At 38.8% G+C, this 24,384-nt stretch overlaps 4 protein-coding genes across 8 annotated transcripts; 3 read left to right on the top strand and 1 right to left on the bottom strand.

Annotated features, from left to right (window-relative positions):
- The first annotated feature begins 1,725 nt into the window (after positions 1–1,725).
- Positions 1,726–4,525, top strand: LOC130424809 (butyrophilin subfamily 1 member A1-like). 5 transcript variants are annotated; one of them, XM_056750741.1, is made up of 8 exons: positions 1,726–1,800; positions 1,897–1,947; positions 2,266–2,619; positions 2,790–3,062; positions 3,215–3,322; positions 3,498–3,524; positions 3,655–3,681; positions 3,783–4,525. In XM_056750741.1, exons 1-8 carry the CDS (start codon positions 1,749–1,751, stop codon positions 4,340–4,342), a joined length of 1,452 nt encoding a protein of 483 aa, XP_056606719.1. In that variant the 5' UTR covers positions 1,726–1,748; the 3' UTR covers positions 4,343–4,525. The 5 variants fall into 5 exon arrangements, with proteins under 5 accessions (XP_056606719.1, XP_056606752.1, XP_056606743.1 ...); XM_056750765.1 differs by having other exon boundaries at positions 1,757–1,800; positions 2,269–2,619; XM_056750756.1 differs by having other exon boundaries at positions 1,761–1,812.
- Positions 4,526–9,185: 4,660 nt separating this feature from the next.
- Positions 9,186–13,475, top strand: homezb (homeobox and leucine zipper encoding b). Its single transcript, XM_056742092.1, has 2 exons — positions 9,186–9,904; positions 11,140–13,475. The coding sequence occupies exons 1-2, from the start codon at positions 9,596–9,598 to the stop codon at positions 12,997–12,999; spliced, it is 2,169 nt and encodes a 722-aa protein (XP_056598070.1). The 5' UTR covers positions 9,186–9,595; the 3' UTR covers positions 13,000–13,475.
- A 141-nt stretch (positions 13,476–13,616) lies between these two features.
- On the bottom strand, positions 13,617–16,282 carry cideb (cell death inducing DFFA like effector b). The gene is made up of 5 exons (XM_056742269.1): positions 16,027–16,282; positions 15,519–15,633; positions 15,037–15,186; positions 14,489–14,682; positions 13,617–14,322 (listed from the first exon to the last, which is right to left on the bottom strand). The coding sequence occupies exons 1-5, from the start codon at positions 16,053–16,055 to the stop codon at positions 14,172–14,174; spliced, it is 639 nt and encodes a 212-aa protein (XP_056598247.1). The 5' UTR covers positions 16,056–16,282; the 3' UTR covers positions 13,617–14,171.
- A 700-nt stretch (positions 16,283–16,982) lies between these two features.
- On the top strand, positions 16,983–24,360 carry tinf2 (TERF1 (TRF1)-interacting nuclear factor 2). The gene is made up of 10 exons (XM_056742205.1): positions 16,983–17,236; positions 18,060–18,262; positions 18,453–18,551; positions 18,678–18,773; positions 19,413–19,523; positions 19,722–19,842; positions 19,961–20,771; positions 20,900–20,958; positions 21,074–21,156; positions 24,083–24,360. The coding sequence occupies exons 1-10, from the start codon at positions 17,206–17,208 to the stop codon at positions 24,197–24,199; spliced, it is 1,731 nt and encodes a 576-aa protein (XP_056598183.1). The 5' UTR covers positions 16,983–17,205; the 3' UTR covers positions 24,200–24,360.
- Positions 24,361–24,384: the final 24 nt, after the last annotated feature.

The following is a 24,384-nucleotide window of genomic DNA, read 5'->3' as shown; positions in this document are numbered from 1 at the left end:
TTACTGAGTAACAACTATAATAAAAAGTTCTGATGGTTATACCTGGATTGTATCAAATACCCTATTTTGAGGTAAAAATAATTAATGATAAATAAAATAATAATTAAATACATAATGCAGGACTTGAGCGCAGAAGCACTGCGGCTAGCCAAGGCGGAATCTAAATCCTCGGACCTGATTCTGCTAGACCTATCTGCAGCGTTTGACACTGTCAATCACCAGATACTGCTAGCAACCCTGTCATCACTAGAAATCACAGGCTCTACCCTCTGCTGGTTCAAATCCTACCTCTCCGACAGATCCTTCAGGGTGTCATGGAGGGGCTCGCTGTCCACGGCTCACCACATGATCACTGGGGTCCCTCAGGGGTCGGTGCTTGGACCGCTGCTTTTTTCCATCTACACGACATCACTGGGACCCATCATACAGGCACATGGCTTCTCATATCACTGTTATGCCGACGACACCCAGATCTACATCTCGTTTCACCCAGACGATACCACTGTAGCAGCTCGCATTACAGCCTGCCTCGAGGACATCTCAGCTTGGATGAAAGACCATCACCTCCAGCTGAACCCTGCCAAGACCGAACTACTCGTGTTTCCGGCACACCCTACGGTCCAACACGATTTCAACATCCATCTTGGCAATACCACAATCACCCATTCCAAAACAGCCAGGAACCTCGGAGTCAAATTTGATGAACAGCTGTCCTTCAATGATCACATTGCAAAGACAACACGGTCATGCCGATATGCCTTATTCAACATTAGAAAGATCAGACCATATCTCACGTAGCATGCGGCACAACTCCTTGTCCAGGCCCTGGTAATCTCAAGGTTGGACTACTGCAATGCTCTCCTTGCTGGTCTTCCTGCAAAGGCTATCAAACCACTTCAGCTGGTTCAGAACGCAGCAGCACGCCTCGTCTTCCAACAGCCCAAAAGGGCTCAAGTGACTCCCCTTTTCATCTCTCTTCACTGGCTACCGGTTGCAGCCCGTATCAGATTCAAGTCACTAATGCTTGCCTACAGGACTATCACTGGATCTGCACCGGCTTACTTCCACTCTCTCCTGCACTCCTACACCCCATCGAGATCCCTGCGTTCAGCAAACCAGCGGCGGCTTGTATTGCCTTCCCAAAAGGGCAGTAAATCGCTCTCCCGCTCTTTCTCATTCACAACTCCTTACTGGTGGAACATTCTTCCTATCTCTGTCCATTCAACCACATCTCTCACAACATTTAAAAAATTACTTAAAACCCATTTCTTCTGTGAATACTTGACAAACAAATGAGGAAAAAAAAAAGAAATACACTAACCCTTTCTCTCAACAGGTAGTGGTCTAGCTTTTGTTGAAACCAGTAAGTTTGTATTGGCACCTAATGTACTATGGCTCCTGTATGAACTTTCGCTTATTGCTCCTAAACTCTTTGTAAGTCGCTTTGGATAAAAGCGTCTGCTAAATGTCTAAATGTAAATGTAAATGTAAATATATTTTGTGTGCTTTTTTTCATTACAGAGCTTCTTAAAGTCAATGATTTGTTATTGTGATTGTACCTTGTTACCTGTGATAGGTGACACTGTCCTTAAAATTGTAGTAACATAGGTAAGAGATAATAATGAATGTTTTTGTTGGGGCTTGAGTGAATGAGTATTGTGTGTTTGTGTGTGTGTGTTTGTGTGTGCACACGCGCCCAGTGTTCCGTGTCAAGCCTCATTTCTGGTTTGACTGGTTCTTTGTTTTAAATGGAAAGTGCTTGTAAGTATTATAAAGTTTCATCGACGATGGACAAATCAGGCAAGTGTTTGGGTAAACACAAAAGTAAATATTTTTAGTACATTAATTATTAATATAACATGCTGTTTTATACATTAAAGTATTGGTTTCTTTCAGTGAGGAGATTTGTTTGTGTGGCTCTAATAGTTTTTGGATTTACAAGATCAGGTAATCTTTCTCACTCTGAAGAAAAACACAATGTTAACATGTATGCTTAATGTGGTGGATTACGCCAGAGCCAAACTTTGTGAGCCTACCATGGATCTGTGGGTGAGGGGAAAGCTGGCACTTTAAGGGCAAGAGTGGAATGAGGAAGTATGCATTTCATGTGTTGCAATGGAGTATGATCATTAAAAAGGCAGAAGATAGATGGGTTCTGATTTAGGTCTAAACAGATATTTGTAACTTAAGGACAGGAGCAGTATACTGAGCTGAAGACACTTAACATTCAGTATGGGTTTACACTTGCATTTCTGACTCCTATAGCAGAGCTTAATCATTTGGTGGGACCTACACATCCTCTCTTCGTTGTTGCTGGTGATGATGCGATTCTGCCTTGTTACATTAAACCCAACACAAGTGCTGTGGATATGAGAGTTGAGTGGTTTAAACTTGATCAGCAAGACTCAGTAGTGCATTTGTATGAAGCTCGTGAAAACCAAACTACAGAGCAGAGCCAGTCCTACAGAGGGAGAACATCATTGTTCCAACCAGAGCTACAGAAAGGAAACGCATCACTTAGACTCTCAACAGTCCAGGTCACTGATAACGGAACTTACAAATGTTTTATTCAGTCAGAATCCTGGTATGATGACATCACTGTTGATATCATAGTTGAAGGTGAGCAAAGCAAACATGAGCATAATCAATTTAATTGCCACATTTGAATGTGGTAGATACATTTCCCGTATTACTTTAATAATGTTGTATCTTGGTTTTTGATTTAATTAAGGATTTTAACAAAGGACAACTAGTACAAAAGTACACAAATTATTTCTTTATACCTGTAGCTGTAGGGACTCATCCGATGATCATTGTTGAGGAATTTGATCATTCGGGAGGACTTCATCTGCTGTGTAAAAGTAAAGGCTGGAACCCTGAACCTGAGCTTGTGTGGTTGGACAGTAAAGGAGATAGATGGATTAATGATGACGTAGAGAAACACACAGACTCAAGGGGTTTTAGTTTACAGCAAAGAATTACCGTTTATTATAGTGACAACAAGTATCACTGCAGAGTCAAACTGAACCATCATTTGATGGAGACTGAGATCATTGTTTCAGGTATAAAAAAAATTTCTAGTTGAACAATCGCATTTATTTGTCAACTACCCATATCTGTGTATATTTTCTAATGAGAGTGATCTTATAGATCTTTTAACCATTTACTAGTCCTGTTTGCTGCATGTCATTATTTAAACAAGTTTGTGTTGCAGATCAAATGTTTAATGTTTGGAGGACATCCGTTATTTTGATTTCAATAATGGTTGTGTTCAGCGTGCTTGCTGCAATTGTAGTTGCTACTTTTGTTTACAGAAGAAGAGGTAATTTCTGTTTTTCATTGATTAGTTTTGATTATTAAATGATTATTTGTATGCGGCCTTAATTCATGAACATACATTAGGATATGAAAACAATAATATTGTTGTGCCTGTATATGAAAAGTCATAATAAAATCATATCACTTTTTTTCTTACGTCCTACTTTAAATTTCATTAGGTCACTGCAACCAAAAGATTCATGGAGGTAAATTGTTATTATCTTTTATTAGCATAGTTAACATGTACATTTATTATGTGGCTTTTTCAATGTCATTTTTTAAATCATTAAACTTGCTGAAAAACTAAATCTAATTGAATGAATTTGTGTATTTTAGAGATCACAAGAATACAAAAATATGCAGGTAAGGATGATTTGTTATGTTCTGTTACATTTTACACATATTGTTATTAAGGTAGAGGTAGTTCAAGTAAGTAAAGATACGATTATTCTTAATTCCAATAGTGGATGTGACATTGGACCCAGATACAGCGCATCGATGTCTGATCTTGTCTGAAGATGGGAGACACGTGCGAAGTGGAGAAAAAAGACAGAATGTCCCAGACAACCCTGAGCGGTTTGATAAATGTGGTAACGTTCTAGGAAAAGAGGGATTCTCCTATCGAAGATTTTATTTTGAAGTGATAGTGAAGGGGAAAACTGAGTGGGACTTGGGAGTTGCCAAAGAATCCATTACCAGAAAGGAAAAGGTTGCATTGAGTCCTCAGAATGGATACTGGACCGTGTGTTTGAGAAATGGGGACAATTATAGCGCCTGTGCTGGGCCCAATGTCTCTCTGTCTCTGAGAGTGAAGCCCCAGAAGGTCGGTGTGTTTGTGGATTATGAGGAGGGTCTGGTCTCCTTTTATGATGTAGAGTCCAGGTCTCATATTTACTCTTTCACTGGGCAGTCTTTCACTGAAAAACTTTATCCATTCCTTAACCCATGTACAAATGTGAAATACAGATATTCAGCTCCTTTGAGAATTTCATCTGTCGATTGTCAAAGCAAATTACTTCCCTAACCAAAAATGTCTTATAAAAGTCGCTTGACAATTTCATATTATTTATACATTTCTTCAAGGCATTTGGAAGGCTACTGTGGAACTTTTTTAAAGCGGCCCTGCAACGATGTGTCATGCATTCTGACTTCTTTACAATGTTAAATGTGCTGTCTTCTCATGCTTTACATGATCAACTTGTCAAAAAACGACTTTGGTGTATTACCTAATATTTCTGTGCAGTATCGTGCAGTTTCAGTATCGATCAGGTTTCGTACGTTTTTTCCGAACATATTAAACTGTTTTTTTAACAACTTTTCTTAGTGCCTTATTGGATAACTCTCCCGGAAAATTACACGGCACTGCCACATGAGAGCTGGAGAAGGAGCATGCGCAGACGTCACTTTCACTTGTAAGCAAGAGAGAGAGAGAGCATACGTTCGCGAAGGTGATATATGCTGGATTTGGAGATTGTTTGAAACTGATATATGGAGCCAGCCCAGCGCAAAAAGATGTCGGACATGAACCTCATGCGATGAGTGAAACTTATGTCTGTTTTTTGTTGACAATGGTTGTGCACGTGCTTTGGTTCAGTTTACCCCTCCCCCCGCATGCGCTGTATGTTTTCGGAAACAGTCGTAAAGGTGTATCAATCTTTTATAAATGTGATCAAACTAAATACTCTTCGAAGATACGAAGTATTTAATACAACTCTTTAGGTATTCAAGATTAATAAGAGATTGGCAGAAACCCTGTGTGTTACGCCCGCTTTAAGACTGGTTTATCTGGATTTTGTAAATATTTTCAGAAAGTAATTTAAACCTTATTGTAATATAAACAGCTGGACAGGAAAAGAGGAACCTCTCAGGTTTACTTTAATGTAAGAAATGTACCTTCCTCAATCTCCTCAAAAAGTGGAGTGAGTCGGAGTCAGTGAAGCTGGCGATGGCGGTGAGTAGAGAGGAAGATCTCTGAGCACTAAAAATCAGTCTCTGGAGCTGACCCCTGGAGAAGATCACCTCTCGCCCTCCCAGCTCACTGACGTAACCAACTTGGAAGCGGAATTTGCAGATATCTGCTCGCCCCTGCCTGGCCGCACCAACCTCATCCAGCACCACATTGAGACTGAGCCGGGCGTGGTAGTGCGCAGCCTACCTTATCGTTTGCTAGCAGTTGCAACCTGTCCGAGGCCCAGCACCAAAAAGGAGGTGTGGCAGTTCCTGGGGCTGGAGGAATATTAAAGAAGGTTTGTGCCTTTTTATTCGGACCTCACCAGCCCACCGACTGATTCAAGTTAGCCGCAGGCCGGGGGCGCAGATGGTGGTGCCTGAGTCGGGCGGTGGGGTTATATGGCGAGTGGGGCATGGGCCAGTAAAGTCTGCAACGATAAAGGGTGGCAGCTTCAAGTTCCTCGGTGTAAACATAACAGGGGACCTCACCTTGACTACCCACACACAATCAGTAGAGATGAAGGCCAATCAGCGCTCTTCATCCTAAGGCGACTGAAGAAATTCGGACTGAGCTCAAAGATCCTCAGTAAGGTGAAGTAAGGTGAAGCCATGGCACAGGTCCCTTCACAACTATCTCACAGTGTGTGTTACAATGGCTGTTTATTTTTTATAATGTTTAATAAAATGTAAATACTTATATAAAATATATATTACAAATATAAAATCAAATAATGGTTACTTTATAGGTAAAATCTGATTATAGAGATAACATTTGTTGGCTTTTACTTACACTAACATGAAGCTCAGAAGCACAAAAGGAGGAGCGACAGGAGTGTACGACAGGATAGAACAAGGCCTGGACTTTGTCTTATGGTTTATTATGTTTGTGTGGACGGCAGTAGACCGTGAGGGAGCTGCCGGCTTTTTAGTTTCGATTTGTGGGGTTTAAAAAAAAAAAAACGGTTCCCACCTCCTTCCCGTTTACTTGGAACTCTGTTACAATGTATTTCCTTGCATTGCATTTTTAACTTTCTTGTCTGTGCATAACATTTAGGAACACTTTCAGTTTCACTGTGTTGAGACATTTATCAGCTTCTCTAGTGTACCTATTTTGTTCACATTTCTTCTGTAACCTATGGAGGTAGACAATTCAATTCAATTTTATTTATATACCGCTTTTCACAATGTGCATTGTTCCAAAGCAGCTTTACAGGAGAAAATAAGAAAATAAGAAAAAGCGAAAAACACAAAAATGTAAAACACAGCACAGTGCATGGTGTTTATAGAACAAGCAAGATTATTCTAGTAAATAATATCCAATTAATGCAGTCTCCCAGTGGTTTATTTAGCATTTTTTTGCATTAAGTGAATGCTTGGCTGAAAAGATGTGTCTTTAATCTAGATTTAAATTTGGAGAGTGTGTCTGACCCTCGAATAGTATCGGGAAGTCTATTCCAGAGTGTAGGTGCTACGTATATGTATATCATGTATGAGAAAGCACTTCTCCCTTCGGTGAATTTAGTTATTCTGGGTGTTATCAAAAATCTGGAGGTTTGAGCTCTTAGAGAGCGTGGAGAGTGATTCAAAGTGATTTAAGTGATTAAAATAGCCTTAAAGTCAATACGATACTTAATGGGTACCCAGTGAAGGGTTGATAACATAAGGGTTATGTGATCATATTGTCTGGACCTGGTTAGATGGCAGCTGCATTCTGAAATAACTGTAGTTTGTTTATTGATGATTCAGGACAACCACTCAGTAGTTGTTATCCCCTGGTGCTGTAGCCTTGGTTTACCACCTGAGGGCGCCATTCTTTTCTATTTGCTGTCTATGTTTTTGCTATTCAGTGTTCTGTCTATGTTTTGTAAGGACTCCAGTTCCCATCATGCTTTGTCTCGTTATCATGTATTGTTTTTACCTGTTTGTCCCTTTAAAAGATAGACAGCACCACCTCGGGGTGTGCAATAACATTCGAATAATTGAATGGCCAGTTGCAATTATTCCTTAGTTATCTTGCGCATTAATGCAATCAGCAATGTTTCTGAAACACTTCTCTCTTGCGTAGACGGAAAAAACAGTATTACTCCGTAGATGAAATACATTTTTGTTACTAATATTCGCGCAAAATGATTTCCTAAGAAAAAACGGAACTCCCTCTATCAATGTTGAACGCGATTCGGCATGCGCGCGTTCTTTCTTTCCAGCACTCTGGGTTGTTACAGTTAACGTTATTTTAACATTGTCATTGCGTAATCTTATCTGACTCCAAAAGATAAAAAGGAAAACCTCGTTTAATTATTTGGATTTGATTATTATGCACGATAATAATCATGCAATTTTCAATTGGACAATTCTGCTTTATTGGATAGCTGGATTATTGTCTCAATGACTAAGAAAAGCATTCATTTTTGTATGAATCTCTATTTACTACCTAGCCCACAGAGTATTTGTTTACATTAATTGTCGTAAGTAACATTTTCTTGACTCATTAATTGATTCCTGTATGCACTGTTTTGTGGAAAGATAAATTCATCTTCTTCCATTAGAGCGGAACGGATAGCCTGCTGGTCAGTCTTAAGACCTCTAAGTTTGGATGCAACTGAGCTCCGTACATTTACATTACTTTTATTCATTTGGCAGACGCTTTTATCCAAAGCAACTGTCAAATAGGAGAGGATATAAACATTTTGTCAACAATCTAAACAGTACCTTACACTTGCTAAAACCAGATCTGTCAGGGCAGATCCAGTCTTCATTAGTTGACCAACACAGTTCTTCAGAGTCTTGTCTTTGGTTGGTAAACCAACTCTCAAGGTCCTTGACATGTCTCTGTCTCTCAGACAGGGTCTTCATCTTTGCTCTCAGTTTATCTGCCAGCTCTTTATGAGCAGTCTGTAGTGTTTTCATGTTATGGTGACGGTGTCCTTCTTCGATAGCACAAGAAATGCATGCATACTAAAACACGATCATCTAGGCAGTAGTATTCACAAGCTTGCTGTGAGCTGAGCATCTGCTGACCTTTTGACCAGAGGAAGTTGGCGACACAGGCTTGGTTACAGGATGGGTCTGAAGCACTGGAGAGGTCAGGTGTCTTTGCAGGTGTTCAGCACACATGGAGACTTCACATTTCAGGCAGGTCTTCACTGCCGGAGATTTAACCCCCAAACCTACGTCACAGATGAAGCTTCCTTGGACACTGCAAACTTGTCCAACATTCTTTCTGTAGACCACACTCAAATACAAACTGCATATTTTTATGACTTTTTGTGCTACTATCTTCACAATATCCTTATGTAGAGGAAGAGCAGAGAGCAACCATTGACTGCTGTTACTGTGTTTTATGGCATAGGTTAATTTTATGGTTTATTATGGTTTAGTGACCTTTAATCTTTAATATGCTTACTAAGAAAGACAAATATTTAGCATGTATGAATTTTATAGCATTGATAGTGCATTAGTACTATTTATTCTGTGCAAGATTTCTATTGAAGACCCTAAATATGCAAAAATTTAATCCATCTGCACATTACCATCTACACCAGTGGTTTTCAACAGGAGGGTCTTTGCCCACAAAGAGGCTGTCTACATTTATTGCGCAAGCGACTTTTTGTGTATGAGAGTTCTTCATCACCATTAAAAGTAAAGAAAATAATGAATGAAATTGTGTAACAAAAAAAATTAAACAGTACAAAAGCAGACAGTATTCAAGCAAACGAAAAGTGGATTTTTTTTACAATATTGTTTATATGTTGTATGTCATTTGACTCACCCCTCTTAATGGTCCATCATCTAAATTGGAAAGAATTTTCCGAGGGAAACATTTTAGTATATTTTTTTTCTAGTGCCTAGCCGAATTTCACGGTGCTTTTATTTTGAAGGAAAACAACTCCTGCTTCACTTTCCAAGGATGCGACAAACCAAACCTGTGTGATAGCTTTCAGCTGTACGACTCAACGGCGAGAGCGATTGTCAAGGAATAACGTTTTTGAATGCAATATTTTTAAAGTCACAGTCTTTTATCTAAAGAAAAATAAATCGGGCTGCAAACGAGCTGGGTGTGTTACTTTTAATGCGAGTGTGTAAAGTCAACACGGCAGGCTCTTGTGTTAGCTCTTTTGCTAGTCTCAGCCTTTGTTCAACATTCAGACCAGCATGGCCATGATTTAGGATTTTTCATTTAACTTTTGCATGCTAACTCCTAATGAACTATTCTGTCAACTGAAACTCCCTGCGGCTTTTGTTTCATTTTGTTTCAAGCAGTAAGATATCAGTTTATCGTTGTGTGTTTATATGAATTGCGTCTCTGCTCAGTCGTGCACAGCTTGCGATGGAGCGATGCGCGGCTCCGCGGCCCGAGAGCACTTCCCCACCGGACCCGGTGACAAGCACTGAGAGCGCAGCGGAGACCGGAGGAGACGCCGATGTTTACGAGTGTCGGATTTGTGGTTATAAAGTGACAAACGTTAAATGTCTCAGTCAGCATCTACAAGCCGCTCACCCAGTTACCAGCCTTCCTGACTCGAGCTCGCTGGGCAACAAGAGATGTGAGACACAAACGGAGTGTGGAGGAGGTGTGGGCGATGATGGGGAAACATCCTCCTTGAATGGCGAGTTGGCGAGTCATGTTAGGGAAAAAGTAAGTTATGAGCTGCCGTTGAGCTCCGAACAGTTGCATGCATTTGGCAATTTTAGGGTCAAAGGAGTTTGCAGCAATTCATTTGAATTACACATGGATGTGGATTCGGGCATTTTGACTACATTAAATTATGCTATACAGATTAGGCTTCCATGCATAGTTTCTGCCATTCAGGCTAGATACATTAAGGGCTGTCAATATGGACTATTTTGGTAGTTGACTAATCGGTTTTTATAACATGTAAATAAAAGGTTTAGTTTAATTAAACTATACAAGATCATTGAAGACATTACATGCCAATAGTGGATATTTACAAATTCTGGGATCTAAACAACAACATCTATACTGTTAGTAAACATTGTGTGCGGAGCTTAGGTGGAGGAAGAAAGATACCACTGACAGCATTACTAATGCCAGGTAGCACGTTTTGTTTGCGTGATTTGGTCAATGACTAGAAAAGAATCTGATGAAATAGGTTAAGGCCTACATCGGATGATAATGTTATAACGCGTATTTTCCATTATTATTGATTATCGTCTGGTATCTGTCTGTTGTAATCGACATCGGGATATTTGCATGACGTCGTCTAGCCCTACTGTGCATGCACACTTTTGTGACCCCAACTTAACTTCAAGAACACATTCACAAACAAAGTGCCTGTAGATTATTTCAGATAACAATCACAAGGAAACCGAGAAGAACCTTTACTTGGCTAAACTTGTCTCTCCAATATTTAGAATTTAGACTCTTGATTCAAAGCTCAACCGCTATATGTCTATGAACCATAGAGTTTGTTTTAATGCGACCCAATACACGGCACATTCAACAAATTGTTAATTTAATAAAATGAACATACAACAAAATGTAACACATCGTTAATTTCAATTATTATACAGTAAAATAATACAAATTAATATGAACATAAATTAAAATATAGATAGTTATATTATTGGACAGAGGTTAACTGGGGTCAGGCGTGCACACGCTGTCTGAGAAGATGGTCTTAACCTTAAATATTTCAGTTTGTGTTATTTTACTGTTCAATAAGTGTGCACATACATAACTAGTCAAAACGTCACTTATGGTATTATTATTTATGTTCTTTTGTAATATTTATTTTATTTCAGAAATAGTTTTAGTTCATAGTTTGTGTTTGGCTTTAGCTGTAATTGTGAGAAAATGCATTTTACATCAGTGCATTTTGTATTCATACATCTGTTTCTCACTTTCTTTAGCCGGTCACCCCTGAGGGATCTAAATCTCCTTCACTTCACACCCCTGAAGAATCATCCTCCACAGCAACCCAAGAACAGGAAGAGAGGATGGAAGTCTCGCCTGTTCCCAAAGCCACGCAGAGCTCATCCCTGGTGTCATCACAGGAGAAGTCCCACTGTTGTTCAGGGTCTAAGCACCCATGTGACAAGCGGCAGACTGTACCATCTGGGTCATCCATCCATAACCCGACTAACCTGGTCTGTCTGCCATTGGTCTCAGAGGGACTGAAGCTTATTTGGGTGCGCTCAGAACAGATCCAACAGTTGGATGAAGTATCTGATCTTGTCGCAGCGTTTAACGCATTTCCCTACCCCACATCGCAGGAGGCGAGCGCTCTAGCTCGCAAGTGTGCGTTACCACCAGACCGAGTGAAAACGTGGTTCATGATGCAACGGGTACGCTACGGAATCAGCTGGGGGGAAGACGACATCCAAGAAACCCGAAGGAAGCTGTGCCACATTCAGAAGGGAACAGAACCTGAAGAATGTGAGGAAGTCAACGATGAGGAGGAAGAGAGAAGGAGCTTAAATGAAATGCAGCAGGTTTTTAAACGGCCTCCTGTTGCAGAGGCCCGTATAGAGCAGAGAGAGCACACAAATAAACCCAACCACACTGTTCCACAGCACACAGTCAGTGACCAATGCCGCTTTGATGTCAGCCAGAATAATATTGACTCGCAATCTAACAAACATGGTCAGCAGTTACTTAGTTCAAATTTAGTCTTCAGCAATGGTCTCGAACCTTTATCCCAAGCTCTACAGATGAATTCACATTTACACATTGATAGTAAAAACTTACCACCTAACAATATTGGAGTCCCGGTTTTTGATGCCTATGGACAATCACCAAACATGATAATGAACGACCAATACACAGCAGCTCATTACCATTCAGGACCAAACCCTCTACCCCAGTCCTTCCAAAGCTTTTCAGGGAAAAAATCTAAAGCTCAACTGATGGCCTTGCGCCGCAGTTTCGTACGGAAGTCTTGGCCCTCTGATGCCGAAGTCCAGCACCTCCAGAGAACGACTGGACTCAGTTGCCGTGAAATTCGGAAATGGTTTGCCGACAGCCGCTACCAGCTTCGCAGAAATGGCCGAGCTTGGCTGGCCAAGCTCGCAAAGCACAATCGATCATTGCAGCAAGATCAACAACAAGACTCCCTGGGTCAACTTGATAATGACAGTCTACCAAGTGGCAGTTTGTATAGCAACAATGAGGTCGATAACACAGAGGCACAATTTGAGGTAGATGTGGATGATAATGAAGGGGCAGTCAACCAATCGAATGACAGCAGACAGGAAATAAGCGACGAAGGAGAGTTAGATGACAACAAAAGTTCCATTCAACAGTACTCTGCAGACCGCTCCACCTCTCCTCCTCCTCTGTCATTTGCACGTGGCCGAGTAGAACCAAGCGTGCGACTACGTAAGAAAACAAGAGAACAGTTGGAAATTTTGAGACAAAACTTCCTTCGCTGCCAATGGCCCACAAATGACGACTACTTGATTCTTCAGCAGAAGACGGGCCTGACAAAGACAGAGATTATTCAGTGGTATGGAGATACCCGTTATCACGTCAAACACAATCAGATGCGCTGGATGACTTCACAGGAGAGACAGCGCATCATTGCCGCCGTAACCCAACAGCAGAAAAGGAGCGGGAAGTACTCACGGGGCAGACTCTTACTGGAGGGCATGGGCTCTGGGTTGGGTTTGGGAGATTCTGCTTTTGTTAATGGAACCAGTAGTGATAAGACAACATCATGGAATGTACTTTTTAGCGGAAGTAACCCAGTACTGCCCGAGGGCGAGCTTTGACCTGAGAAGCAAAGGCAGTTTGTAAAGGCATTTGTAGCTGTGCAGATAGGTGGAAATTGAATTCCACATCACTGCCAAAGAAAGTTTTTTTTCCCTCTTAACCGTCTTGTTATCTCCACCCATAATGCTATGATCCAGGGCCTTGTAGAACCTCTCTCACAACTTTGTTATGCAATATGTATCGCTTAGCTAAGCATCTTACTTGAATAAAAAATATTTAGTATTAGGTTATGAACCTAAAGTGATTAACACAATATGATGTGCAGCAAGGCACTGAGTTACTGTAAAATGTATTATCTTGTTTAATCAGAGTTGTATTAAATTGTGATTCTCGGTGTGATTCAACAGAGCGAGTGCATGTTTGTTTTCCATTTCTATGTTTAAGTTGCACTTTGAGCTTGGATATGTAGATGTTTGCTTTTATAAACATCAGTTATATTTAAGGTTTTCAGCAAAACTCCAAAGCTTTAGATCCACAGTGCTCTCCACATGTTTCCAATAAGGTTCTGTTGTAGGAAACAGCCTGGTGAAATTATATATTAATTTATTTACTTGGGTTATCTTTTCCCCAAACATGACAACTGTGGTCTTTTTTTAATTGAAAGAAAACACACGAGTAGTATTAAATAAAATGTTTATTAGTCCATGTATGCATTAAGTGAGCTGACTAGAGACTGTCCGTTTTGTGCTCAAGCATTTTCTACAAACTTTGTTTTAATAAATTGATTTTAAAAACATTTATATTTTAAATTTATACATTCATTGTTTCAACAGGTTCCATTTCCTAAACACATCATTTTTTTTTATTTACATTATCGCACATTAGGCAATCATATAAAACGGCAGACAAAATATGATGGAGTAACAACAATTTACAAAAAGAGTTAAAACCTTAGAACCGGTTTCTGCTAAACTTGGTTAAGCCTGGGCTAAAATGTGAACAAATAACTCTTTAAGGATTGTTTATGTTCACATAGGCATATTACTGCAAGAAATGATGGTAATTTTTCATTAAAACTTCCCATAAACAAAGAAACAGCTTACAAATAGATCAGCACACGCATAAATATGTAAAGAAATATCTCCACTGACTCCCCTGGCATTTCTTCTTCAGTCTCTCCGTTTGCAATGTTACTTATCTCAAATTTGTCTATTAACTGACATATCTCAGTTTAATGCCAGTACTCTGTGTTGCCAACAGATTTGTTTTGATGAGCTTCAAGAAAATCTGCCCCCTGGATAACACGGCGAATCACTTTAGCAGTTGAGATCAACAGGTATCCAGCAGCATTTAGGAGAGTAGATAGGACTTTGAGGGCCTCCCTGAGACAAAAAAGAGATAAGATTTTAAATACCTAGATAAAGTAGTTTTGTACAAAGAAGTTAAAGTTCATAATAGAATAAACCTGTTTATGACCAAAACAGTGAGTTAACTACACATTACGTTCAGAATATCTATCTGCGCGACAGTACATAGAAAATAGCTTGCCTCAGGAATTTCTTTGGACCCAGGCATTGAAAATCAGCGCTGACAGAGTACAATCCTTGATATGTGGCTTTCACATTCAATGAGCCAAATACATCTTTTGGGCTCTTCTTATAAAGATCAAAGGTGACTTGAGCAATGTCTTTTCCTGCCCTTGGCTTGTTGTCCCCTGGTTTAGGACCGCCCCTTTGATTCAACTAGGAGCAATAGAAGACATTGGTGAAAAAATGGTCTAGTACTAGAAAATGGACATTACAGTGGGTGGACACTTTAATGATACATAATGTTTCACAAGATCCGCGATCAATATAATATATAATACACGTGTATGACGCTTAGTCTATTGCCTTATCCCAATATGACGCTAAAAGCAAAGCACACGTCATACTTGCACAATGCGTCATGTTCAACACCCAGTTACAGTTGCTTATTTGCGTGATTTGAGATATGTTTAAATGCAGGTGACATTCCCATCATCCTACAGCTTATATACAGTAGTCAATCAAATGTCCAGATGTCACATATGAATTCTATATGAAAAAAATACATACAGGATGAGGTTTCCAGGACTCTCCAGCTTGTAGTCCCATGAAAACAGTGTTGTCTGGGAGGGCCATGAAAAACTCCTCTGAGTCGAGCTCCGTCCCATCTTCCTCACACACCAAAGTCAGTAGAGTAGACATCAAGAGAGCCTGGGCTGCCTGTAGTACAAATGAACTAGAAATAGTCATAATATTTCCTTATGAAAGTGTCTCAATGTTTATTGTTGCCACCAAATGCTTATAACGTAAAAATTGTATCCTTTTGCTGTTTGGTATATTTAAGAAAAGTATCCTGCACGTCTGAAGGACAGGGATGTAAATATTGGACAGGGCAGACAGATTAACAGAAGAATGAAAGATGTACTTTAAATGTCAATCATTACTTTGACCATAATTCCAGCATCACTGCAGAGATTCCCACAGAAATGTACATGTTTTGTGATTCATGCTGATGAACAATGAACTTCAAACCTTAAATCACATTTCCTTACCCTTTCTTTTAGCTCCTCTAAAGTTCCTGCAGTGACCCATTTTTTAGTCTCTCTGTTCCAGGAACACACTCTGAACGGACGCTGAGGAGCAGCCCAAACACGTCTAGACACTGACCTGAACAAAAAACAGAGACTGACTGAGGGGACTTGGTTGGTCGGGGTAATAAAACAGAGATTTTAAAAGAAAGATCACTTAATGTATTCCAGATCTCCTCTAAAAGAGTAGCAAATACATCACATGAATTACAGCTGCAATCGCACTGTATGTTATTTAGATAGTCTTATCTGAAGAGGTATTGATGGAAACAAATAGATTGTGAAAGAGCAGCTAAAGTCCAATGTTTTAAGTCTACGGATGAACATTGACAACCATTTATACAAAATTATATACAAAATCAATGTATTTCTTTTAATAACTTAATTTTAATTCAGATCATCGTATATATTTCATATTTTTATAAATAGGCAGGTAAATAACATACTTCTGAAGATAAATGTCTGTACTTACTTTAAAAAAGAGGATGTTGTTTCCATCATGTTGTCAGCTTTAGTCCTATAGTCCTTCTACTAGCCGTCTACTTTCTTTCAGCTGTTTACTGTCCTATCTAAACCGACTAAATGAAGTATACTGGTGGAATATCTTTTTGAAACAAATGTGACCTGTTGTTGTGGCCAAGTGGACTTTGACTTTGATGGATGAGAAGTCTGATGGTCTGTGTCATTGGCCAAGGTCTCTTCTGTAAGAGCGGAGGTGTGAATGAAGTGAGTGGGGTGTGTGTCGAGTGGACTAAGAAAAAAAGAATCGGTTCATCAGCTTTGGTCACTGTCTGATTCATTTAGCGACTCCAGTAGCTTCTGTATCCATCCTTTGTGTCTTCTTAAGATATCATTTTATCGCCATGTTTTTTGTTAACCCTGGCAAAACTGTATGTATTCGTTTATTTATTTTTAATGATCCTTTGAATTTTTTACTGTGGTTAACTATAAGTTTAATACTTGAAAATGAATAATAATAATACTAATAAATCATTTCACCGGAAGGTGTGGTGGGGAATGGGGATAGAAGACTGCTGACTTTTTTAGTTTTACGATGAAGACAACTAATTTATTTACAAAAAACTTTATCATTATATTAAAGTGAAAATGTGAAGATCGATCGTCCTTTATATTAATCAGTCATAATTTGTGTAAATATAATTAAGTGACCCTATGTTGTACAAGATTCGCTCTTTCTTTGAATAGCAGAGAAAACTAGTCTGAAATGGACTTTTGAAATCAACGCCTAAAATAGACTGCACTTAAGAGCACAACTAAATCACAATTACGACGGAAATTCTCAGAAATAAATAACAATAGTGAGAAGAGAAGACTATTATTTTGAAAGTTTACAGAAACAAGTCATAATGACAAACAGTTAAATAATACAACTTTTAATCATATATTATACAAGACTAACAGACTAACTCAGACTAATTTAATTCATCAAAAATAAAAGCTCGTTTGCCTAAAAAATATTTACGTTTATCTACTAGAATTTTAGCATACCGGAAACAGTACTGTCGTCACTTTGGCGCGAGAAGTGGGTGTTTTGTTGTGCGATCAGCATGAGTTTTATATTGACGGCCTCGTTGTCACTACCGTGTTGTCTCTTGCTGTCTTTGCTCAAGCTTTCTGAACTGTCAAAACAATGAATGCATCGAAGAACTCTGAGGGAGAAGGTGAGTCCATGTAAAATTGCTTTTAATAGATTAATAACGGAATAAGAGATAAAGTATATTGTGCTGTAACTGCATTGTTATAATAGAGATCTCATATAATATGTGTATATCAAGTGGATATCACTTGTCTCTGTTTTTAATGGGTCTTTGTTGTGTAACTTAGTGCTTTCCAAATATCAACGGATTGTTTGTTTTGAAGTTGCGATGTAAACGTTGTTTGAGAAATGAAACTCTTAACTTTTAGATTAAACACGGAGTCTTGTGACAAGAAATAAAAATGACATCACACAAAACCATGCAAACTTTAAAGCGAGTGTTACACAACAATTGGATTACATAAACATGATTGAGAAATCTTATCTGTATGTCTGTACACTTCATAACTTATGCTAATTCAAAACTAAAGTGTTAAAAATCTTTATTACACTCGTAGCAATGCTTGATTCTGATTGGCAAGTCGCGAGATTTGCAGGGTTGTTATTCCTAGATAACAACCTCTCAAAACTAAAAACACACGGTAACCCGAAAGCAGCAAATCATTTTGCAAGTTTTTTAACATATGCAATAAATATATATATATATATATATATATATATATATATATATCTCGAAATAAGTCCCTTCAGTGACACAAGATCACATTGTCGGGGCTTGTTTCTGCAATAACAACCGGCTCCCTGTACACTAACCCTTACATAGATTAATCACTGTGCTCTTATATTATATTCTGTTTAAAAATATATTCATTCTTAATAGTTGTAGATTCAATATTGTTTTGACTGTTTGTGTATCCTAAAGTCGATGTGTTTGTTTTTTGTTACAGATGCATCCCTCCCTCTGTCAGCTCTGAGGCTTATAGCTCCACCCCTGCGTCTGGTGTCTGCGTCCATGTGGAAGGTTATGCAGCAGAGGGATGCAGTGAATTATGGAAAACTGGAAGAGATTGTAACATCGATCTGTGACACTGTACATGGGTTGCTCCATTACAGACATCAGGCCCGGCTTTCAATGGGTTTGCGGGCCCTGGTAAGATACCAATAAACGTTAAACAAAATCTAAACAATTCTGCAGTTAATCTCTTTTTAGTATTGGGAAGCTTCTGTTTTGAGAGAACAGAACTTTGTGATAACATAGACTGTTCTTTCCCTGTACTTGCAGGTTCATTTTTTAGTTTCTGTAAATGTTAAAACAAGTTTCTGTGCTTTTCATTCTGCAGCTGATATTGGAAGAACTTCGTCAATCAGATCCTCCTGATGCTGAGCATGTCCTCCGGGAATTAGACAAACTGCAAAGTTCCTCCCCTGCCAACGGAAGGGTATGTGCAGCCTAAACATTCTGGAAAGCCTTTGTTATTCTTACTTGCTTGCCTCATCCTGCTTCTTTAGAGTTTTGTTACATGTAGCTAAATAACACTCAAATTCATTGATGTCTACATACACAGAGGAAGGATCTGAAGGTGGAGGAAGCTAAACGCAATTTCCACACCCTGGTACACTGTCTCCTAAAGAATCATGCTGCCAGACAACAATTCTTCAAGGTAAAAAAAAAAGGAGACTGTATTGCTCAAGGCCAGGTTTCAGTACTCAACTCTCACAGCTGATTCACACATACTCCGTGTGGTGCGGTTCGTCCTTTGCATATGCGGTGTGGTGCGAAGGTGCGGTGCGTCAGTGCAGCGATTGTTTACGCATCGAGTCTATTTTTGCTGTACAGCACGGACTGTTTTAAAGTGATAGCACACGTATCATGCTCAAAATGAACACAAATTGACCCGGAAATGGAGTAATTTCACCATAAATGCACATAAATTAAGTTTATTACCTTTTTTATTTAATAGATAATCCCAATGATGAAAGTGGCGTGTTTCATAAACCCCGTTTAAAAACTTGCGTTTCGAGCAATAATATATCGGAAATACCCATTGTTTTGGGTCTCCACACAGAAAACGCGGACTGCTAGGGTGCTACAAACGTATTATGTGTAGAAGCACAATGGCGCATGACGGATCTGTACTGCATACGTGTTGCTCTACACACTGCATGCAGAGTATGTATGAATCAGGCGTTATGTCAACCTTTTCTACGACAAGCATTTTTTGCCAGTCTCCAGAATTAGTGTATTCGGAGTTGACCGATTTCACAGTGCGGACTCTACTTTATTTTTGCTTTGACTCCAGGAGGATTTTCCTCAACATTATGGAGAAAACTATATAGCCAGTCTGGAAAAGCTGCTTTGGGAGTTTCTAATCAGGTTGGATCAGCTATTGCCTGTTCCAGATCTTGGTCAGGTACAGTCTTGCAGTGCAAAACATTGCCCGTATTTCCTCAATGCATGTTTGATTTTGTCCTGTCATGTTAGTACTTGCGTTAAGTCATATCAGAGGTTTCTCTATAATACACTTATGTAGTATGGCCATAGTGTTGCTAGAAATGACAATAAAAACAACACACAATTCCGTTTTTTACATGTATCACATGTATTTCAGACAGCCTCGTGGATCACCGCTACCCCTGCTGTTCTGGAGGAGTGTGCACGTACTGCCTCACAGCCACATCTCATCAGGACTCTTCTGCAACATGAAGCGTGTCTTGGTCACCTTGGATCAGGTGAGTTTGGATGCTGAAAGATCAACTAGATGAACAAGTTTAAATCAGGATATACTGACATCTTTCTTCCTTTCTACCTCTCCCTGTTTTTTGTGTTTCCTGTGACTTTTTGACTCAGCTTCTCTTCTGTCCTCCACCGGTGAATCGATCCTATCATCCCTTTCCCTCCCTCTTTCTGGCAGAGTGCAGCAGACCATCCGATCAGAAACCACTCCCACGTCTAACCATGTCATAAGTCCCACCATAACAGAGCCTAGAGCCACACATAGATTAGCAAAAGAAGCTCTGTCACAGGTTGCACCCGTGATTGGATCAATTTCCTATCACAGTCTCCCAAAAAACAACTTGCCTCGTAACGGAGTAGCATCCAGTTTAGCAAATGAAGTCGAATCAGCTTCGGAGACATCAGCAAATACCAGGTGCAAACTCAGAACATGTTCTAAAAAAACAGCTTTAGAGAAGGATCCCGGAGAGGAGCATGTTGTTGGGGATATGTTGATCACAGTCATCAGTCAATCATCAGGCAGTGAAGTAGAAGAGGACCTCGATGACAAAAGTGATAGCGAAAAGAGTAGAGAGGAAGAAACCCTTCCAAATAGTAAGTCGACATTTAAGAACAAAAACAGAAAATATATCATGAGAAATTCATCTAAGATAAACTCCAGAAGCACCTGCTCACAGGAAGAAGCAGACTTAGATGCTCTTCATATTTCTTGTATGAAGCGCCAATTGAGAGTTGTTATTCCCAGATTGAACGTCAACGGTGACAATCTATGTGTCCACCATCTGTCTGATGAGCAAAAAGCAACAAGATCTCCATGCCAAACAAATGATACATCCAGTGTGGGAAGCAGTCGTTCTGTCAACCGGAAGAGAATATTTAGTGATTGGACTCCAAAACCAGAAAAATACCTTGCGGTCAATAAACCGTAAGAAAACTATAAACATAATTCAGAGACCTATACATGTACTTATTTACCTTAAAAATACATTGGAATTCTTGTTGTGTAAACTGATGTTTGTGAACAATAAATGGTCTGAATGGCTTGTTTTTAAGGTCTTCAGCTTGTTCTCCGTGTATTCCCCCTGTTCTGCGTTTTCCAATGGCTAGTCCAGGTAAATATTCATTTTCTTTTCATTTATGGGTAATTTTGGTAAATTGTGGATCATTTATATGCCAAATAACTACAGCATATTGTTAAAATCACACTTAAAATTTGGGCTTTTTCAGAAACCCCATCATCTGTAGCTGATTCGACTGATGATATTATCATAGATTCTGAGGATGAGAGATCAGAGAAAGTAAAAAGAAAGGTTTGTAATAGCATTCATAAGGTTATTTCAAGGAAATACAAAAGTATTTAAAAAAATAATAAAAAAAATTTATCTACAAGGTATGGAGTGGAAATCCATCAAATGTAATGGCCTTTACTTCGATAGCCAGAGGTTGTCTGCAGTTTTACATATAGCACTCGTCTGTGGCCACGCACACACAGTGAAAAATTAAGTTGTCCTCCATTTGCTGTATGTGTTTCGGTTTACAACATGACAACCAACTTTGGATCAATACACAGTTCACAGATTTAATGCAGACTAAACAAGTAGTTGCTAATGCAGTTTTACCACTCTATTGGTCATCTGAAATGTGTCTGTACTCTCTTCAGGAGCAGTACTAGTACAAGTTTAAAACACTGCCTTTAGGGCATTTGCTCATTTACAGCGAGTAAAAATAATTATTTGATCCCCTGCTGATTTTGTAATTTTGCCGGCTTTCAAAGAAATTAAGGTTTTATAATTTTCATGGTAGGTTTTTTAACTGATAGAGACAGAATATTAAAAAAAATCAGGGGAGGAAATGTTGAATAAAGGTTATAAATTGATTTGCATTTCATTTTAAAATGAAATTTTAAGTTTTTTTCCGCGCTTAGCGCTGGTGTTATGCGTTTTTCCCATGATCGGCGCCGGTGTTCGACGGAGTGCCCATAGTTGAAAAATGCTCAACTTTGAGCAGAACGCTGCGCCTGCAGCGGGCGTTTTCAGCCGAGCTCCTGCCGTTTTCAGCCGCGTAAATGCGACTCAGTGGACACACCCCTATGGCACTTGGGTGCGATTAATATTCGTCTGACTTTTCAGTCGCAGACTGATCGGTAGTTTACAGATGATATTTAATATTTAGACCGATCAATTCGCCTCATAATACATTATGTCCTCAGGAGCAGTGCGGATTGCTTCTGCTCTTTTGTTTTTGCTTGTATCTGTTTTTTGAAATGTATTTATTATGAAAGCTCTTAATATTTTTTTCATAACTCGCATCAATTAGGTCCTGCACTTTAGCCCACTTAATAACTCAACATCAATTTTATCAATTCAAACATTTTATGTTATAAAACCAAAATGCCAGACGCGCAGGTGCTTTGCTTCTGATGGATACACATCCTTTATTAAGACTTAGGGATGTGCACCTCTCAGAAAACGTAGAAAAATAAAGATCGTTTTATACGTTTAATTTCGACTTGAAATGAAAATCTCAAATTTGACCAGAACCCATATTTTTCACTTCTTTTTCCTGTAGCTCAAAATTAGACCGATCACATTCCGACTCATTATGCCAGAAGCATGGGTTCTCATTTGTGTATAAGCTTCACCTAGGTCATGCGTCAAATGATTAGCTACAAATTGTGGCTGGTGTGACAGTATTTTTCAGTGAAGCAAATATTGTTTTTTTTTTCTTATGGGGAGGATGGCCCCTGATCCATCGCACTGCATCCAAAAAATTCACATACTTATGCTCTATTCTATACCATTTTGTAGTAAAAGTAGTGTCTGTACTGTGTAAATGAATCCAGGGGTTTTATTATTGTCTCTGAAGCAAAACAATATGCTTGTAAGGGAAAATACATGCAAGACATGCTTATAACAATATCCTTGTAAGAGCTTATTTAGTGAATGTTTCATTGCCTATAGACAGTTTCAAAGTGGCTACTTGAACAAACATTTCTGCGCATGCGTACATTCGTGGACTGCCCTTAACTTCCGGTACACATTCACAAAAAATATAGTGTGTGTACATTATTTCTAATAACAAGCAAAAGATACTAAGAAGAATCATTACTTGGCTAAACTTTTCTCTCCAATATTTTGAATCTAGACTGTGATACCAAGCTCAACCGCTAGATGTCAATGTACCATACGTTTTCTTTAAAGGGGTCATATGACAAAGCTTAACAGAATATATAGTTTGTTTCAGATGTAATGCGACGATTATACATGATTTAAGATAAAACAAATAGTGTATTTCCACATACCGTGCATGTTTGTATCTCCACTTTGTCCTGCCTCATTGAAAAGCGAGCTGTGCTGTGATTGGCCAGTTAACCAGTGCCTAGTGATTTGTCAAATACTGCTATTATGTGACAGAGATGTAACATCTCTTACCAAATTTGGAACATCAGGTTCCAAAGCACTTTTACTGACAGTTATGTCCAACTTACATGGGTATACATTTGGGCGGTTTTAGTCAAATCATACCACAAACTGACATAGAATTGTGGGGGTGTGGTTACACAAGGCATTTCATGCAGGTCTGGCTGATCATTTGCTTTTACATAAAATACATCTTTTGTTCCGACACTTTAATAGTTGCAATGTTACGTGTCTAATATATGCATGGGCAACTTATAACATACCAAAGACACAGAAAAACATGTATTCGCACCATATGACCTCTTTAAATGCAACCAAACTACAGGAACCATTCAACTAATTGTTTATTTAATACAATAAAATAATAATACACATTAATATTAACGTAAATTAAATCAAATATAAATAGTTATATTATTAGACACTAGCCAAACACAGACCAGAAGTTAACTGCAGCGTGCGTCTAATAAAACAGTCTTTATATCCACTAAATAGTTTTGTTTTATTAGAAACAAAGAAAATGACAATATTATCACTAACATCAAACATATCTAATTGATATCAATCATCTAGTGTTTAAGTTCATTAATAGTGTTTTCTACAACTGTTCAACCAGACAGTTTGCATGGAGTCTATGTTTACAAGGTTGTGTTCAGCTTAAGTTCAATACACCTAGGATAACTGCACTTTGATTCTGAAGTAAACACTATCCAATGCCAAAAAACGTTCGAAAAAATGAATGATATAAAATTAAGGAACTTTGTTTATTCTGTTTTTATATTTAATGTTTAATAAAAAAAATCCTTACATTTGTCAGGTGTTCACTCAGCGCTATTGCAAAACAAAGAATGGCACATATGTCCCCACACTGCAGGAGTTCTGGAATCCTGCAATTTATCACAGAGACATTGTTTCTCCTGGAAACAGATGTTGACATTGATGTAATTTTTGTAATTTTTACATGCTTGCATTGTCAGTTAAATAGTGTTTAAATAGTGTTTTTAAATAGTGTGAGCATTAATTGTCATTTTTTAATGTATAGTCATTTTATCTGTATCATGTGGAATGTTAAATCTATATCTTGCAATAAATTTGGTCTACTGTTTTGTATTCTTTAAA

The sequence above is a fragment of the Triplophysa dalaica genome, chromosome 1 (assembly GCF_015846415.1).
Source record: "Triplophysa dalaica isolate WHDGS20190420 chromosome 1, ASM1584641v1, whole genome shotgun sequence".
Taxonomy (NCBI): Eukaryota; Metazoa; Chordata; class Actinopteri; order Cypriniformes; family Nemacheilidae; genus Triplophysa; species Triplophysa dalaica.
Note: the sequence above shows the minus strand (reverse complement) of the source record. Positions and strands in the feature narration are given on the sequence as shown.

Excerpts from the sequence above, each read along its gene's own strand:
- homezb (XM_056742092.1), top strand. The coding sequence starts at position 9,596 with ATGGAGCGATGCGCGGCTCCGCGGCCCGAGAGCACTTCCCCACCGGAC. Across the intron at positions 9,905-11,139 it reads CGAGTCATGTTAGGGAAAAA|CCGGTCACCCCTGAGGGATC; the intron begins GTAAGTTATGAG and ends CACTTTCTTTAG.
- cideb (XM_056742269.1), bottom strand. The coding sequence starts at position 16,055 with ATGATGGAAACAACATCCTCTTTTTTAAA. Across the intron at positions 15,634-16,026 it reads ACAACATCCTCTTTTTTAAA|GTCAGTGTCTAGACGTGTTT; the intron begins GTAAGTACAGAC and ends TTTTTTGTTCAG. Across the intron at positions 15,187-15,518 it reads TAGAGGAGCTAAAAGAAAGG|GCAGCCCAGGCTCTCTTGAT; the intron begins GTAAGGAAATGT and ends TTTGTACTACAG.
- LOC130424809 (XM_056750741.1), top strand. The coding sequence starts at position 1,749 with ATGGAAAGTGCTTGTAAGTATTATAAAGTTTCATCGACGATGGACAAA. Across the intron at positions 1,801-1,896 it reads ATCGACGATGGACAAATCAG|TGAGGAGATTTGTTTGTGTG; the intron begins GCAAGTGTTTGG and ends GGTTTCTTTCAG. Across the intron at positions 3,682-3,782 it reads AAGAATACAAAAATATGCAG|TGGATGTGACATTGGACCCA; the intron begins GTAAGGATGATT and ends TAATTCCAATAG.
- tinf2 (XM_056742205.1), top strand. The coding sequence starts at position 17,206 with ATGAATGCATCGAAGAACTCTGAGGGAGAAG. Across the intron at positions 18,552-18,677 it reads CCTCCCCTGCCAACGGAAGG|AGGAAGGATCTGAAGGTGGA; the intron begins GTATGTGCAGCC and ends CTACATACACAG. Across the intron at positions 19,843-19,960 it reads TCTTGGTCACCTTGGATCAG|CTTCTCTTCTGTCCTCCACC; the intron begins GTGAGTTTGGAT and ends TTTTTGACTCAG.